Source organism: Cupressus sempervirens, chromosome 3 (assembly GCF_028749045.1).
Source record: "Cupressus sempervirens isolate cs-2001-9-10 chromosome 3, ASM2874904v1, whole genome shotgun sequence".
Lineage (NCBI taxonomy): Eukaryota > Viridiplantae > Streptophyta > Pinopsida > Cupressales > Cupressaceae > Cupressus > Cupressus sempervirens.
The window spans coordinates 699,467,099-699,485,265 of NC_143120.1; the positions used below are offsets into that span (position 1 = coordinate 699,467,099).

The 18,167-nt window shown below is 36.0% G+C and overlaps 1 protein-coding gene across 2 annotated transcripts in view; it reads right to left on the reverse strand.

The window, feature by feature from the left end:
• Window positions 1-10,033: 10,033 nt before the first annotated feature.
• Window positions 10,034-18,167, reverse strand: part of LOC149568666 (membrane-associated progesterone-binding protein 4-like) — a 106,283-nt gene continuing 98,149 nt past the window's right edge. For both annotated transcript variants that reach the window (XM_089821546.1, XM_089821545.1), the window contains exon 8: window positions 10,034-10,651. In XM_089821546.1, coding sequence (XP_089677672.1) covers window positions 10,484-10,651 — 168 coding nt within the window. In that variant the 3' untranslated portion in view covers window positions 10,034-10,483. The remainder of the gene's footprint in view (window positions 10,652-18,167) is intronic.

The window sequence follows — 18,167 nt, forward strand, 5'->3', positions numbered from 1 at the left end:
AATTTCCCTTTCATATTTGAAAAGATGTAGATTTAGCATACAAATTTATAGCACGAGTTTGAAGGATGATAGAATATTAAGGTGGAAGGGTCAGCCCTTTTCAGAGTTGCAAAAAAAGTTAGACATGTCAAAGATATGGTGAAAGTTTGGAATAAGACTTCCTTTGGGGATATTTTTCAAAAGAAAAAAAAAATCAACCTTAAAAGAGGAGTTAAAGAAGATTCATGATAGAATCCAAGTTGAAGGGTACTCTATTGATCTTGTGGAAGAAGAAAATGCTAAGATGGTTAGTTATTGTGATGTGATATCCAAAGAATATTTTTTTTGGAGACAAAGTTCTAGGGCTATTTGGCTGAAGGAAAGGGACAAAAACTCTAAATATTTTCATCTAACAACTAAGAAGCACAGGGCTGCTAACTAAATTTATTTGTTGAAGATTTATTCCAAAGATATTTTGAATGAGGAGGATATTACTAAAGAGATGATGGCCTTCTTCTCATCTTTTTTATCTGTTGATCCTAGCATTTCTTGGGAGAGTCATAATGAAATATTGGAATCCATTCCTTCCTTAATTTTAGAAGAGCATAATAAAATGCATCTGGCAATCCCATTGAATGATGAAATCAGTATAGCTATTTTCTCCTTTGAAGGGGATAAGTCTCCAACACCGAATGGTTTTCCAATGTTTTTCTTTTAGCAACTATGGGAAGTGATTGGTAAGGATGTGTGTAATTTTTTTAAAGAATTCTTTGGGGCAAGGAAGATGTTAAACGATATTAACTCTACCTTCCTTTTTTGTATTCCTAAGAAGGTTGGTGTCATTTCACCAAACTCATTTAGGTTGATTAGTCTTTGTAACTCAATCTATAAGATCATTTCCAATATCCTTACTTTGAGGATCCTTAACCTTATATCTCGACAGTAGAAAGAAGTTGTTCCAGGCCAACATATTCTGGATTCTATTATAGTGATTCATGAGAACATTCATTCTATGGTCTCTTCCAATACCTAGGGATTTGTGATGAAGGTGGACTTATCTAAGGCATATGACCAAGTGGAATGGAATTTTCTTTTCAAAGTTCTTAGGGCTTTTTTCTTTGGTTATAGATGCATCCAGCTCATATCCCAATTGGTTACTATGGTCTCTCTTGATGTCCTAGTTAATGGGGCTTCCTCTATCTTTTTCAAACCTTCTAGAGGGTTGAGGCAAGGAGATCCTATTCCTCCAATCTTTTGCACATCATGGTTGAATGTTTGGGTACGCACATTGGTAATCTATCAAACAATGGGACTATTCATGGTCTTATACCATCCTCTAATCTCCTGTCGTGTTCTTGTGAGCAATTTGTAGATGATATTGTGCTAATGGGTATTGCCTCTATAAGGGAAGCAAGAAGCTTTAAGAAGGTGTTTGATCTCTACTCTAATTCCTCTAGTCAAAAGGTTAATTGGGAGAAAAGCTCCATTTTGTTCATTAATACTCCTATTCATAGACAGGTAAAGATTGCTAATGTTATGCTATGTTTCATTGCCTCATTGTCGAGAACTTATCTAGGTCTTCCTCTTGGTTTAAAGCCTCCAAATTCTTTTTGGGAGTCTCTTATGGATAAATTTAATTTTAAACTTGTTGGTTGGAATGGTAATTTTCTTAGTCAAGAGGGTAAGGTAACTTCACTTAAGTCTTGCATTCAAAGCTTACCCACTTATGCTCTTAGTCTCTTCAAAAACCGAGCCAAATATGCAGACTTTTTTGAAAGAACCCAAAGGAATTTCCTCTGGATGGGGACTAAGGATAAGAGAAGGTTGTCATTGGTGGCTTGGGATTCTATTTGCAAGCCTAAATGTAAAGGGGGTCTTGGTATTAGACCCTATTAGACTAAGGAACAATGCTCTTCTTTCCAAATAGGGATGGTGGGGCTTTGAAGATTGCGAGAAGTGGAGCACTATTTGGAAACACAAGTATCTGTGAAATATCACTTCTACAAGATTCCATTAACTCTCCTCATGTGGCTAATACTTCCTCTATTTGGAATATGGTTCCAAGGGGTTAAGGATATTGTTTCCATGGGGAGAAGGTGGAAAGTGGGGGATGGCAAAAAACAGAAGTTCTAGGAGGATTGCTAGTTGATGGCTTACCCTCTGGAAAGTGCCTTCAATGATAGGGATATTATTGATAGTTGTAAATAAAGATATGGGGATTTTGTGTCTAGTTATTGGAGAGATGGGAATTGGGTGAATCTTGTGGATATTAATAAAGACCTTTGGATAATTCAAAACTCTCTCAAATATTTATGTATAAATATGAATTGTAAGGATTCTCTTCTCTAGGGTCTTCATCACGGTGGCAAGTTTAAAGTGGCCACAATTTTTAGGGACAAAGTTGACGAAAGACCTCCCCCTTGAGCGAAAACTTGGATAGAAGGTCTTATTCCTAAAATTTAAATTTTCTTCTAGATTACTCTTCATAACAAAATCCTCACTTTTGATAATTTGAATAAGAGGGGTTTTCACTTTGTCAATAAATGTATTCTTTGTAAGAGAGATATTGAAAATATTGATCATCTCTTCATCCACTCTAGCTTCAGCCAATCAGTTTTTAAAATGGCCCTGGACTACTAGTCGCTATCATGTGTCCATGTAGAGAACTTGACTAATTGTTTTGAAAGTTGGAAGTGTCCAATCAAGAGCTTTGAAGCCAAAGCACTTTGGAACTTCTCTCTTCCCCACTTGTACTAGGGTATCTAGAAAGAGAGAAAAAACTAGATATTTAGAGAAAAAGATATTCCCTCGTGGTAGTAAGTCTCAAGATTATTAGAGCTATTAAGGAGAACTTCATTTCCCATATAGGTGAAAAGGGGGATTTTAACATTAGAAATTCTTCAGTGAACCTTTTCTTAAAGCCTCATAAAAAAAGAGATGGGGCAATTTGGTTATCACTTCCTAATGGGTGGATCAAAGAAAATCTTGATGGAATTGCAAAAGACAATCCCGATAAAGTTGGATGTGGTGGAATTTTAAGAGATTTTTATGGTAGAGATGTGGGTGCTATTGCAGCTCCCCTTGGTATTAGTTCTAGCCATATAGTTGAGGAATTTGGTGCTTTGTATGTGGTTAGAATGACAGTGAAAGATGGATATGGGAACCTCTGGATGGAAGGAGACTTTCTTAATATAATTAAGATTTTTAATAATAAAAATGCAATTACCTAGTCTATTGAATCTATTATTTCAGAAATTAAGGAGCTCCTCAAAAAATTTAATAAATTTTATATCTCTCATAGTTACAGGAAAACTAAAAGGGTGGTGGATTGGATTGCCAACATGACAATTAGTTCAGGTAAGCAGATGAGATGGAAGACGACATAAACACTTGAGCGGCGCTTAAAGAGTTAATAAATTATGATGTGAATAATGCAGCTGTTGGGAGGATTTGTTAATAGTTTACTTTGAAACTGTGGTTGCTTTGGCAATAATGAAAGAAAATTTTAAGTCTTAAGGGTGCACCTTTTCATTATTATCATCTTTATTCGGCACATATTCTGGGTGTCTTTGAAGGCTTTTCTTGTTTTGAAAAGATCATTATCTTTCCTTGATGGCATTGCCTCTAGAAGAAGGAAATGGTATGGGAACGCCTAACTAAAGGTAAAGTTACTGGTTACCTTGAGAAACTCCATGGTTTCAAGCCAAATGTCATAGAGCTTTTTAGGAACTGGTATGGGGATAAAGTATGTCTTTATGGAGTACAATTACAATTTATAAGGGTTTTTTAGCTGGAATTATTGGGCTCCATAAAAGTGGTATAAAGTTTAATAAGAAAACTAAGATCTCTAATGCGACATTGAATAAATTCCCTAAATGTCAGAGGAGGAGAAGAAAAAAGTTAAAGTGGGAGATTTTTTTGACCTAGAGCAAATTAAAGATATTTGGCAGGAAGTTTTATCCTTTGTGAGGGAATATTTTATTCTAGATGGTTGTTCTAAAAGGGTGTACAATTATCATTTTGTTTTCCTTAACCATTTTTGGTATGAAGATAAGATTTCCTTTCCCTTCTTCAGATGAATTCCCTCTTTCTGGGTCTCCAAGCTCATTGTAAAAAGGAAAGTCGGCTCATTCTTCATGAAGGATTAACTATGTTGATTGTTGAATATTGTAGGGATAGGTCTCCAAGGGCCTTGGTTTCCTCTATGAAGAACAGACGGAAAGTTATTAAGGACACCACTGCAAAGAATTCTATGAGGAAGGGCAAGGTGACTTCGGGAGATGGTAAAATGAGTGTGGTGGCTCGAGGTATGGAGATGTAGTTTGAAAATGATTTGGAAGCCAAGGGAGAGGAGATGAAGGTTTATACTGTGAAGGCTTTTGAAAAGAAGGAAAGTTTCCCTGGTACTGGAAAGAAGGCCAAAGCCTGGCAAATGGAGACCACATCTAAGGATGACTCGGAAGCAGGGGAAGAGGAAAAAAAGGAATATACGGGCGACCAAAGTCAAGAGAATCTCACTGATAATGGAGGTTGTAGTTCCAATAATGAGGGTTACTTTGGTAGCTAGGGTGATACCTCTGTGAAAACTATGAAAAAAGAAGGTGAGGGATCAAAGATGGCTTATGATATGAAGAAAGATATTGCTAAGACTCTCAAAGATGTGATAATGAAAAAGAATGTCAATGAGGAGAAAAGTAAAAAGGAGACTAAAAGCTAGGGTAAGAAAGATAAGGCTAGAACTAAAAGTATCAACAAAGGTGAGGAGGAAGTGACAACATGTAATAAAGAGCACATTGTGAAGGATAATGTCATGAAGAGAACTTTAAGGAAGTATGATATATTATCTAGAAATGGGAAATATAATAAGGAGGGATTATAGGATGCCTAGGATTGTGAGCTAGATAATAACACAGCGAACTTGCCTAATGTGGACCACAATGATAGTGAGCAGGAGGGAGGCTTTTATGTTGTGGAGGAAAAGGATTTCATTGAGGATTCAGAAGATGCAAGGATTGCAGAAATTAATACTAAGCATGGAAAGGAGCAGGGCAGCTATGTCATTGATGAACCTAATGAAATGGTCAAGAAGGAAAGAGAGGGCAATCTGGAGTTTCTTCACAAAGCTAAAATTTAGGTTGATATCTCCCTCATGGTTGACACCTAGATATATAATGGAAAGAATTCTCTAAAGAGGATGGTTAGGGACTTGCAAGCTGGCCTAGAGAAAGAAACAAACAAAAGGTTGGATTTGGAAGCTAAGGTTGACAACATTCTAGGTAAACTTTTGGATTATGAGAGAAAACTTTGCCAACTTATCAAAGATAGCGAGAAAAATATGAATATGGTGACATCTAGGCTTTGTGTCATTGCTACTAGTTTGGGTAAGAGAAGTTTGGATGAAATTGTGTCCCCCTACTGCTATCTCTTTAAGTGGAGGCCCTAGAAAGTGTACCAAGTTGAGCACAAAGAAGGCTATTGAGAATACTCCTAGATCGACCATAAAGGAATCTATTGAAGAACTACCTAGTCTCGGGAAGAACCTAATTAAGGTTGTGAAAGAGCTAGCCTAGTGTTGTGCTTTTTCTTTTTTTCTTTTTGGTCTTTAAGTTTTTGTCATCTTCTGTGTAGTCTCTAGTCTCCAGTTCTAGTTTCTAGTCATGTCTACTAGTCCCTGTTGTTTCTAGTAGTAGTTAGGTGTCTATCCTTGTGGGGTTTTGGTAAGTTTTATTAATGTATAAATTATTGAGGTTTCAGGTCCTTGTAAAACCTTGGTTTTCTACTTCCTTGATACTATGGACTTATTGTTTTGTACTCTGATGGATTTGGTATGAGGTTTTAGGTCCCCTCAAAACTTGTTTATACTTGAATCCAAAAAAAAAAATCTTACAAAAAATAATACAATGTATTTTTACTCAAGTGTCATGCTTTGTTAAATAATTGGATGAATTAAATAAATGATCAAACAATCATTTATAGAGGTACAAAGATAATGTTTCTAGAAAGAAACAACCATAAATTTAAAAGTATCTAATATTTATATAAGTTACAATATTGACCATTAAATAGTATAGGATAAAGATGTAAGGTATTATTCTAATAGTAAATGTGACCAAAATATTTTTGTGTATTTCAAAAAATATATTTTGGGTTGTCTTAAAGCACTACAAGAATAGATAAATGTAGCATGCAAAAAAAATAGTGTTTTAATGGATTATTGTACTCAACATAAAAAAATGTTGACATGGTCTATCAATATGTAGGTGAAGTAGTTTCATACACGACTGGTTTTCTAATATTTGCAATTTTTAATCCTAAATTTGTATAATGACAAAATAGAATCTGGCACTCGCTAGATTTTAATCTCTGTGCCTAGAAACCATGGGAAGGGGGGACTCCATTTCATGACCTTCTATACGATGCTAGGATATATGGGCAGCATCATAAGATTTAAAGCTAAATTGTGTATTTCTTTAATAACAAGCCATAATGTGTATACCATCAAAGTTGGAGAAAGTTCAACCACTTTCCTTGTACTTAGCCCATCAAAATCTATTTACCTTTCATTCAAAAACAAAAGAAATATTAATTTGTCTCCTTGAGACAATGCTTATGAAAGATGCAATTGGATTTCCTCTTGTATAGATCTTATAGAATGTGATTGTTGCTAATTACTTTTTCAAAATCCAATAGGTGAACATACTTAACTATATTTTCATACTCTAATAGTTGTGCAACCTGAGTTGGCCTAGTGGTGTAGAACTTTTGCTCTTGAAAGAGATGTCACAAGTTCAAATTCCACAGGGGGTAAGGTATGTACACCTTGTTTGTAGCACACTTAGGTGCCTCCCACAAGGAGTACAGGGTAGTTTCATATTATTGTCACCATATGTAGACACAAGAACATGTGTATCATGGACTATAAAAGTTCATTTCCTTTCCTTTATCATTTGATTTCTAGTCAGTGTCTTATCCTATTTTAACTTGTCAAATGGTGACTAAATGACATAATACAAAAATATGAGCAAGGACCACACCAAGATCACAATTTGCAACTCGGAATATGTAGTTACATTTATATTCAAAACTTGTATAGAAAAGATCTGCACAATGTAAGAGTGCTAACCCTAAAATTTGTGAAATTGGTTCATCCCAAATTTTGCCTACTCTAAAATAATCTCATTGTCATTCAGAATTCATTTGAAGTAAGTTGTTCGAGAAAGTTGTTGAAATATTTGATCATGTGAAATGAAACGTTTGGTTGTTCGTTATAATTTCATATGACATGTTGGTTAATCATTATAGTTGAATTTCATGTGATGTGTTAGTTAATTGTTATATTTGAAATTGAAATTCAAATTGAATATTATAGAAATTGAAAATGATTATGTGATATTTTAAAACATATTTGATATTTTGAAATTATGGAAATATGTTATTACTCTAAGACTTTCCTTTTGCAAGGGCACAATGAAAGAGAGTGCGGGTGGGGGGGTGTTATTTATTGCTAAAATGGGAGTTAGGAATGAGGTACCATATCAACTGACAATCTATCAAGTATATAATCTAACTACCTTGACTGAGGATAGACAACTTGGCAAGCAAGAGTAAACCTTGGACTACCATGAGCTAACCAGTTATCATATATCATTAAATAATAATGGAAACCCACTAAGCATTGACAAGTTTGTTACCTTTATAATATGAGAACCTTCTGTCATGTAAAGCATGTTTTAATAAAATGACACTATGATCCCTATATATACTCATGCATGTACACACACACACACATATGGATATAGGTAAGTATGACAATGTCCTTCTATTAAAACATTAGAGGATGGAGCTATTATTATTTTTTCATCTTGGCTTTGGATTATTATTATTATTTCATGTGCAACCACCTTTTATGATTCTTTTTATCTGGCCTTATAATTGAGTGACTCCTAAGATTTATTTTGAATCGATGACCTTGCCAAATGCCTTGCCACCTCAAATTTTCTTGCATAACTGAGCATGAATTTGGTGAGCCTTTTATTCTATGCTCACAATGAGGATTCCTACTTACTTCTACCATTTCAAGTTTGTTGTTCTTCGATACTTATTTCCATGAAGTCTTCGATATATAGAGCTACTATTGTTTTTTTCTACTGGAACAAATTCCTTGCCGCATTGAGTGAGCACGATTTATCAAATTTACTACCAATGTTCATTTTTAACATAGGTGTGCTGACCCCATTTTCAACATTGATTGTTTCCAAATTAGCGCTCGACTCAAACCTTGCTATTCTCAGGTCATGTTTTATATTTTCTTTTTCTTCTGCTATTCTTAATTTAAGCAATAGCTTAATCAATTTTGGTCTATCAAATGAATGGAACGATATCATTACTAGGTCTAGGAATTGGAATGATTTACAGTCATGCATATACTCCTTTGCTTTGTTTATTTGTGTTGATAAAAGAAAAACACCAACTTTGAGTATGCATGAGTATTTCCTTTTGATATATGTTTAAGAGAGCTGACTTGTACAGGGGTATGGTCAATATACCTCTGAGATAAGTACGACATATGTATGATATTGAATCAATTTAGAAAGAACTATAATTTGCATCTGTAATGCCATAGGCCAAATTAGGCATATTAAGATGGCAATATCTATATCCAAATACCATATTTCACTTATGGAATCACCCTTAAACTCGTCCACAAGGACCAGCATGGTCGAGATGAAGGGTGAGAATAGAAATATCCCTGCATGAAAAAGAGAAGACATAAATCAATAATCGTTATCCATACTTAAATAACTAAGTCAGCTCATGGTAGCCCAATGTATCACTTCTTGTTGTCAAGTCGATTGGTGGGTGATCGGATTTATATATTGTCCCTCCTAAATCCTTGACCAATGTAGGTTAGTGGCGTGAATGTTGTTGTGGTCACCAGAGGTCAGAGTGCTACTTGTTAGAAGATAGGTTGATGGAAGGTCTTCACAACCTCATAAACTAACTAGCTAACACTCTCACCAGAATGCTCAATGGTAGGACAATGGTGTCCCAAGCCTAATCCCAGGGTAGTGAGGCTCTTTATTGATAGAGATTGTGTTAAGGGTTCATGGTTGTGAGGTTAAGCCCATGGCAATGCTTCTCCTCTCTTCCAAATGCCAAAGCTTGCACAACACAGGGTCATTCTCTGTATCTTCTTGGGTACTTATTTTCATGTTATTACTTTTTTTCATTTCAGATTTTTAGTCATGTAATTTGAATCTGTTATTTCTCTAGATTTGATAACACGATTCAGAAACATTGATGGAAACGAATTAGATCTGGTAGTTTTAACTGTATTTCATGTGAACCTAGAATAAAATTGTCATTTTAATTTCAGTTATATGAAAAGTAAAGTATAGTTAGTTTGTATTTTTCTCTTCTAGTGAATGTGTAGAGTAACTGCTATAACTGTCACTTCTTTTCCTCTTCTAGTGAATGTGTAAAGTAACTGCTATACCTATCACTTGTTTCCTTCGATTATGATTGTAAAGGTTTGGCTAAGGGAAAATAGCACGTTACAGAAATAAATGAGACAAGAAATGTTTACAAGATAAGCATCATATTGAGATGGAAATGATATGTTAAAGATTCATCAATGTGGTTTTAGTCACCATCATTCGACCTCTTCAGATTGGTAAGTTTAGTATTGTCGTACAGAAGCTACCCATTTCATGAATAAACTACTACAACAACTTCTCATTTAGTTCATTTCCATTATTTGCACTTTGGAGATCAATTGGCAGCTTCCATTTTCAAAGCATCCTTAATGTAAATGATGCATACGTTAAAATATTTTCATAAAATTCTTTGCTTCTCTAATCACACAAATGTTTAAAAATTCACTTCACACCATAGTAGTAAAAGACATTAAAACACACTACAGATTTTCCTACCTCATCAAATGTGGCCATATCTGCTACTCAACATGTCAGTAAAAAATCTGGAAGAAGTGTTGGTTAATAAACAGTTGTACTTTAAAAAGCATTATGTGATTGAATAAATATGAATCACATGCTAGTGGAAACTTTTTGGCTTAATTTTATATTTACATCAAGCCATTACAGCAGTTTTCTCATTCTCAATTTAAGTCATATAATTGAAAAGCACCAAATAAAGTGACTTCCTAGTTTGTACCATTGTTGTGTTCCATGTCCTGCTACTATGTTTTGCATTCTTTGACAAACTTTCTATAAGCCTCCATGACAAATGACATACCACTCAATTCACTCATTTGTGTCATACATATCTCAGGCCCAGTGCAGTGGACACATTTTATGGATATTTTCCTATGGCCTTGCCCAAGTAATGAGACTACATTCAAAAGTGACACCAAAAGAATGTAAGGCCAGTTTATGACTTGAATATTAGGAAAAATATTGCAGCACATATCTTAACAGAAATATCAAATTTCAAAGATTCCTATTAGGTGGCCCCACAAAATCTGTTGAGAAATACTGTAAATCCTTTAAAGTTTGCACAAAGATGCCAAAGGATCACAGCCTACATAGAACTCCACCCCTGGTCTATTGAGTTCATCCTCTTTGAGGTATGCACAATGCTTGCTTATTTTCCCTGTTAAGGCTATTTCTATTGGCATTTGTACCAACCGAGGATATCCTGAATCACACCACACCTGCACATTCAATACAAGCTTTCCACAGTTAAATTTCATAATAAATATTCACTAATTAATTAAATTAATTCAATGCCTTCTACAATATTTGCATTTGCACCAAATCTTCAGTCACGTGTTACACATTTTACATGGTTTGGGCCCATATTGCTTCTTCACAGTAAAATTTTGGTGCTGAAAACTTTGATGCTACACTTCTTTACATGTGATGTGCCACCAAATATTGTGAACATCTGTGCTGTTGTAAATAATCTGTAGAGTTTGAATACAAAATTAAAGAATTTACCTATGAATAAGCTAAAATCTATTATATAGCATGAGACTTTACAATGTTGAAATAGGCGTTTAATTGTGAAAATTGTAAAAAGGTCTCCCAATTAAAACCATCAGTTTTTTCCCCCTTTTTCATGCCACCACTGTCATTGGCTTGTTTTTATAAGGCATATAGCCTAAACATTTTGATTAATATTATATTTATAACTAGTTACCAGATTCGCGCATTCGTGTGTGTACTCACGAATCCTTACAAATCATAATGGGAAAAAGGAAAATCCACAAATCGCATTCTCAATCCCGAATCCAACCACAAACCCAAATCGGCAAATTATGTAAGGAGTACTTACAGAGAAGATACAAAGAAAGATTAGCTTGAGAGATTGAACAGGGGCTAAGAGAAGAACGAAAGCCTAGGTAAGTGAAGAACAGAAGCCCTTAGTTACCGAATTCGCCTGGAAATGGCCGGATCCGGACTCGGGTCCGATTCGGATCCGGATCCACGTATGGATCCGTGAGGATCCGGGCAGGATTCGTAACATTGCCTGTGGATCCGTAAGGATCCGTGGGCCAAGGATCCATAGGCAGGATTACAAATCCTGGCCAGATCCTCGAGGATCCACGCGCGGATCCATGTGAATCTGCGGCAATGACAAGAGAAACTTGCAAAAACATGGGCCCATTATCATTTTTTAATTTTTTTTTTTGTCCTAAAGGCCCTAAACCCTAAAAACGACCCTCTAAATCACAATGCAAGTTCATTTGCTCTCTATTTCGTTCTCTCATTTTGCTCTCTCATACTTGCTAGTTTGAAGTGAAGTGCTTGGATTCGAAGGAGATCAGTTGTGGAGCTTCAAATACCTTGCAAGAAGTGTTTAAGATATGCATTTCAACCATATTCTTGAATTCTTTCATAGATTATTGATTTATTTTTAGTTTTCCAAATTTTCAAGTTTTTGTGCAAGTGTGAAGCATGGTTTTCTTTCACTTTTTTTTTTCTAGATTGCAAGAATAGAACAATGAGTAGTCAAGGCTCAGTGGGTGGCGGTGGGGCTGCATCACCAAGCTTCAAAATTGATAAGGGGTCTCCTTTATGGAGACACACAACAAGAGTTGCACAATGTCCTGGGGGTGGGGCATACATATGGAAATGTAATTTTTGCAACATACAACATAGAAACTCCTATTCCCGAGTGAAACTACATTTTTTGGGCCCTGCGGGTGAAGGAATTCACATGTGTCAAGGTAGTGATAAGAAGGGATTACCAACTGCACAAATAGCAGCATTAGCAAAAGAGCAAGATGATGCTGATAGAGCAGTTGCAAAAGCAAAACATGGCGCTTCCAAAAAAAGCAAATATACCAACACCATCATCTGATCAAACAAACACAAGAACACATCCTTTTTTGCCTATGCCAACTACAAATGATGAAGATGAAGACCCATCTCCACTCACCCGCAAGAGAGGCCCACTAGATAGGGCATTCCAAATTGAAAAGAGAGACATTGCTGATCACAAAATTGGACATTGTTTAATTGCAAATGGTGTTTCATTTAATTTTGCTAGATCACCTTATTTTAGGGAGATGGTGGAAGCAATAAATGATGCACCCCATGGTTACAAACCGCCTGGTTATGAGAAGTTGCGCACTACCATATTACATGATGAGAGGAAAAATGTAGAGGCTCAACTTCAACCAATAAGAGATTTTTGGGTTCAATCGGGTGTGTATTATTTTGGATGGTTGGAAAGATTGTAGAAACCGTCCATTGATCAATGTTATTGTTGTATGCCCTAAGGGGGCAATGTTCTTGAAGGCAGTTGATTGTGAAGGGCAAGTGAAAGATGCAGAATTTATTTCACGCATTCTCATTGATGCCATAGAGTCAGTGGGTCCTGATTATGTTGTCCAAGTGGTCACGGACAATGCAAAAGTTTGCAGGGTTGTAGGGATAATTGTAGAGTCTAGATATGATCATATCTTTTGGACACCATGCACCGTCCACTCTCTCAATTTAGTGATGAAAGCAATTGGCACCGAAATAGATTGGGTGAAACAGATATATGAGGAAGCTGAAGAGATTCAAATGTTTGTGACAAATCACCACATGTCACAAGCAATTTTTAGGAGTTTCTCGAACTTGGAGTTATTGAAGGTAAATTTTTATATTTAATGTATAATTGAATATTATTGGATTCCACAATTATTAATTTTTGTTGTTGTTTACATTAACATGTTTTAATTTTTAAATGTTTTACTAACTTGAGTTTAACATGTTCTTAGGTTGTTGAAACCCGCTTTGCCTCTCACACAATCGTCTTGAGACGACTTGTGAAGATAAAAGAAGCATTGAAGCATATGGTCATTAGCCCCCAATGGGGCATTTGGAAGAATTCCAATACAACAAGGGCTTTAAATGTGAGAAGAATGATACTAGATGGGGATTGGTGGGGTCTTGTGAGTTATGTGTTGGAAATCACCAATCCAATAATGGCAATGCTTCGCTTCGCAGATAGTGATGAGTCATGCCTTGGGGATATTTATGATTCCATGGATAGTATGCTGGAAAAAATTAAAATGGCAAGTTTTACGCTCTTTTACAACAATTTTTTATTTGAGATATATCTAGATTCTAAAGTTTAAATTGACTTATTCACTAATTATAATTATTATTCATATTTCATATCTTAGGTCATACAGAGGAGGGAGAATGATCATGAGGACACCCTTTACAAGAAGGTGGAAAAAATTGTTCATCATCGATGGAACAAGATGACCACACCTTTGCACCTCCTTGCATATGCTCTATCCCCGAGGTACTGTAGTTCTTATCAAATGTTTGTGCTTATTTTATACAATGTTTGTGCTATTGATATTTGATAGTGTTCAATTATCTTTTGTTATCCCCAGGTACTATAGTGTAGATGTACTTTGCCTTCCAGGTAGAGTGCCACCATTTAGAGATGCAGAGGTTGTAGATGGGTATAAGAGGGCACTAGCTAAGATATTCCAACATCCAGAGATTGGGGCAATTGTGAGCAGTGAATTTGCTGCTTTCAACTCACGTGAGGATTTCAACCCTATTGCCATAGCAGACCAAAGCAGGATGGGTGCCATCAAATGGTGGTACCTTCATGGGCAAGCCTTCACATACCTCCAACCTCTTTCCATAAAGGTCCTATCCCAAGTAAGTTTGTAAAATTAAGCTTAAGGTTAACATTCTCAATTCCTTGAATTTATTATTTAATTTATTTATCTTGATTGTTGTATTGATAATTTTTAATTTCTCTTTAGGTTGCCAGGTCTTCTGCCGCTGAGCGGAATTGGAGTACTTACTCCTTTATCCACTCAATCAAACGCAACCGGTTGGCTCCAAAAAAATCAGAAGACCTTGTGTTCATTCACAACAATTTGCGCTTGTTGTCACGGAAGGATCCTAAGTACAAGAAGGGGCCCGAAAAGCTTTGGGATGTAGCACCCGAGTCTCCATTACAATCAATACTCAGAAAAATGTTTTTCCTCTCCCTGTAGCATCATGACTGCCGGGAAAAGAACCCCTTCCCTGAAGATCCTCTTTGCATAAATACTTCCACTGGCTCTTTAATCAATTTCAAAACTGGATACTAATAATGTTTTATTAACATTATTCAAAAGTCTATTTTCTTGTTTCACATAGCTTTTTGCCGATAATCTTTACTTTTCTTCCTTAAAGATAGTGTATTTGGCAATGAATGTCCATGTGCTGTGTTCCGCACATCTGCACCTCGCTGATATACCACTTTCTATTTCATCACTTTGATAGACATAATGTTTAATAATGCCCATGTGTCGTGTTCTGCACATCTCGCTAATATACCATTTTCTATTTCATCACTTTGGTAGATATAATGTTTAATCATAAGAATTAAACATTATAGTGCTATAATTCTCTATGATTTGAATTTATTGTCACGCCCATGTTACAAGTTAGAGTTGTCATTGCACCAAAAGATCGACCTTTCAATGCCCGTTACAACCACTAGACTTATAGAACACAGGAGGCGGTTAAGCCATGTCACAAATCCCAAAGGGGAACATAGGCGGTTAGTCCAACAATCCCCCCCCCCACTCAGCGTTACCCGAGGAGATTTGAACCTGTGACCAAGCTCTGATACCACTAGTTACAAGCTAGAGTTGTCATTGCACCAAAAGATCGACCTTTCAATGCCTAATAAAACCACTAGACTTATAGAACACAGGAGGTGGTTAAGCCATGTCATGAATCCCAAAGGGGAACATTGACGGTTAGTCCAACAGCCCACTCATCAAATACATTTCTAATCACTGTCCAGCATAACTGTATGGAAACTAAAATAACTACCCAGACCGATACCTTTACTAGCTTATGTCTCACAAAAACATAATCGAAGTGGGGAATCTTATTTGCATCATTTTCTCTTATAATTAAAACCCACGGGACCATAGTTTATATGTTTCCTTGCTACACATGGTATCACTTCAGCCAAGTATACTACTCAATGTTGCCAGAGGCTGGGAATTCCAATCTTTGAGTCTCAGCACTTCTCATTTTCTGTAGTCTTTCCACAAATCCCAACTTGCTCTACCTCTTATAATAGTCTGCATTTTGCAAACATTGTGTGGTTATTCTCCACGTACTTTCATTGACCCAATCCCCATCTTATTTCTATGTGGATTCCATAACTATTAATATTTAGTTGTGTGTTATGTTACCACAATAGCTATAACTCTTGGGCCATTCTGTCTGTGTCAACTAGACTTGCATTTGAAAATTGTCTTTGATGAATATCCATTTTTTGAAATTAAACTGCTCCTTTGAAAGATATTGGGTCATTTGTATTCAGCGCAACTGCACCCTGTCAATTCACACGTAACAAGTATGTTCACCAAAGGTAATAGTGGAGACCAAGTGCACATAACTACCAATCCATCAAATCCCAATGCACTGAAACCCGCTACAAACATATTTTAGCAAATTGGACATCTCTATTTACAGAAGGATGCTTCTAAATGGGCATTGTCGACTAATCATACTCAGTCATGCTCTGTTTGTGTGCTGGAAGACCTGGTGTTCTCCGCAACACATTAGATATAATATGTCCAAGATATAGTCAATGGTGCTCAAGAACTTGGAGTGGTAAGCAGAGTTCAAATCGTTTCATGGGGCCTCATAGTCTCTATTCACAGTTACATTCATCATGGCTCCAATTCATAGGACCGCTTATGTTGGCAATGCAGACACAAAGATCGAATATGTTCTCTGATAGCTCATATTGAGATTAATTTAATGACGCTGACTTTCATCTTTTGGATCCCTCCATAAAAGCTAAAGGACCATTGAATTATAGACTGGCAAGAATTCTTTGTTAATCATTTTTTCTTATTGATTTTAATTGATCTTGCATCCATTCAGTCTTATTGCTGCTCGAACCCTTCATCAATTGTTTTTTGACCTATTGCCTCTACCTTTAGTGGACGAAGCATGTTCATTTACATGAAGCCCTGGTTTGCAGAAATCACTTTGCCAATGTTGAATCAATCTTCCTCGATGCCAGGTTGAGATCAAGATTGGCACTGTGCTTTCAATCATCTTCAATGCTTATCCCGGACTTTACACACATTTCATTGATTGTCCGGTCTTTGAAGAAACTTAGAAATCTTCTCTTAAATATTGTTGATGTTTGGTAGCTTCGGTCGAATAAACCTATGAATATATATAATTATATGAGTTATAATTTATATATGTGTTCATTATATACATGTTCATTATATATAAGTTTATTATTATATGAAAGAAATTAATATAATAATGATCTATATAGCTATATTTAAATTTGTTATTATATTAATTATCTAATTAATAAATAGACATGTCCCATGAAGCGACATATCTCCTCATGGCTTATGCTCATTAAAAATAGAAGAGGTTTCTGCCTGTGGAACACACATACCAAAAAAAATCAGGCAGTTCTTAGTACATGTACAGCGATCCTCAAACCTCAACATGGTATCAAAGCTACGTTGAAAATGTAAGATAGGATTGAACATGAAGAACGGGATCAAAATATAGAGACAAAAAGAAGACTCACTCACAGTTGCGCTATGAAAAGTTGTATAGCCATCATGAGCATTTCAGTTGTTGTTAATGACACTGACATTCTTGCCATCTCCAATGAACATGAGGTTGTGCTTTGAAATATCCATGTTCTCTTACACCCCTACTTTTATGTGGATCACATAGCTTGTCTTACTCTTCACAGAAGCCGCATCCGCTACTGACTGAATGCTTCTATGCTCACCGCTACCATCCTTCGCAACCACTATGTGAATCCTTGTTGTTTGATAGTGTGGATGAAAGTTTGTACAAAAAGGATAAAAACAACATTTTGAGGGATAGAAGAAGCCCTCCATAACACATCAGGTCCACACAAGACCGAACGAGAGAGATTAGCAGGCAAAATAAATCTGACACGACACAAATAATTGAGTCCACATCATTGTTGTGGATGTGCATTTGAACAATTGAGGGAAAATAAATCTCTACAAAGAACAAGATCAAATTGAAAAGTTGAGGACATCAAGACACAAAGATCTCAAAAGGACATACACAAAACATTTTCAAGTATGTATAAAGGAGGCAACCCATCATAAGGTGTAGCGTAAACAAACAAAGAGCTTACGCCAAAATTATGAAGACATTCAAAACTGACTACATGGCATCCACACGACACTCGCATACGAGGGCAATCGAAGGTATAAGGGACATGAGAAGAATTTGTTGCAGACAAACTCTTGAATAGTGATAGTACACTACAAACAAACCGCCCTTGTTGCCACGTCATCCTTAGTGATATTGACCACACAAGTACAATTTAGGCGGACTCCACAAGCTTACGCATAATCATATGCCAACTTTGGCAATTTATTAGGTGATCGGGCCTACTTTGAGTCTACTAGAAGATCCCAAGGTTAATGACCTTGGTCCCACTACAAACACTAAGATTTCTCGTGGACACACCAAAATAAAAAATAGTGACACTCAATGACCCACCACAAGTGAGTATTGATGTCGGTCAATAAAACATTATAGAATCCACCAAATAAGCCATTAACGTTACCAAGGTCTGAGGTAAGTATAAATTGTTTATTTCAGATGAATATAAGTGAAATTGGTCATTTTAGATGTGGCGTTAATAAGAAAATAATATGTGAAAACATGGAT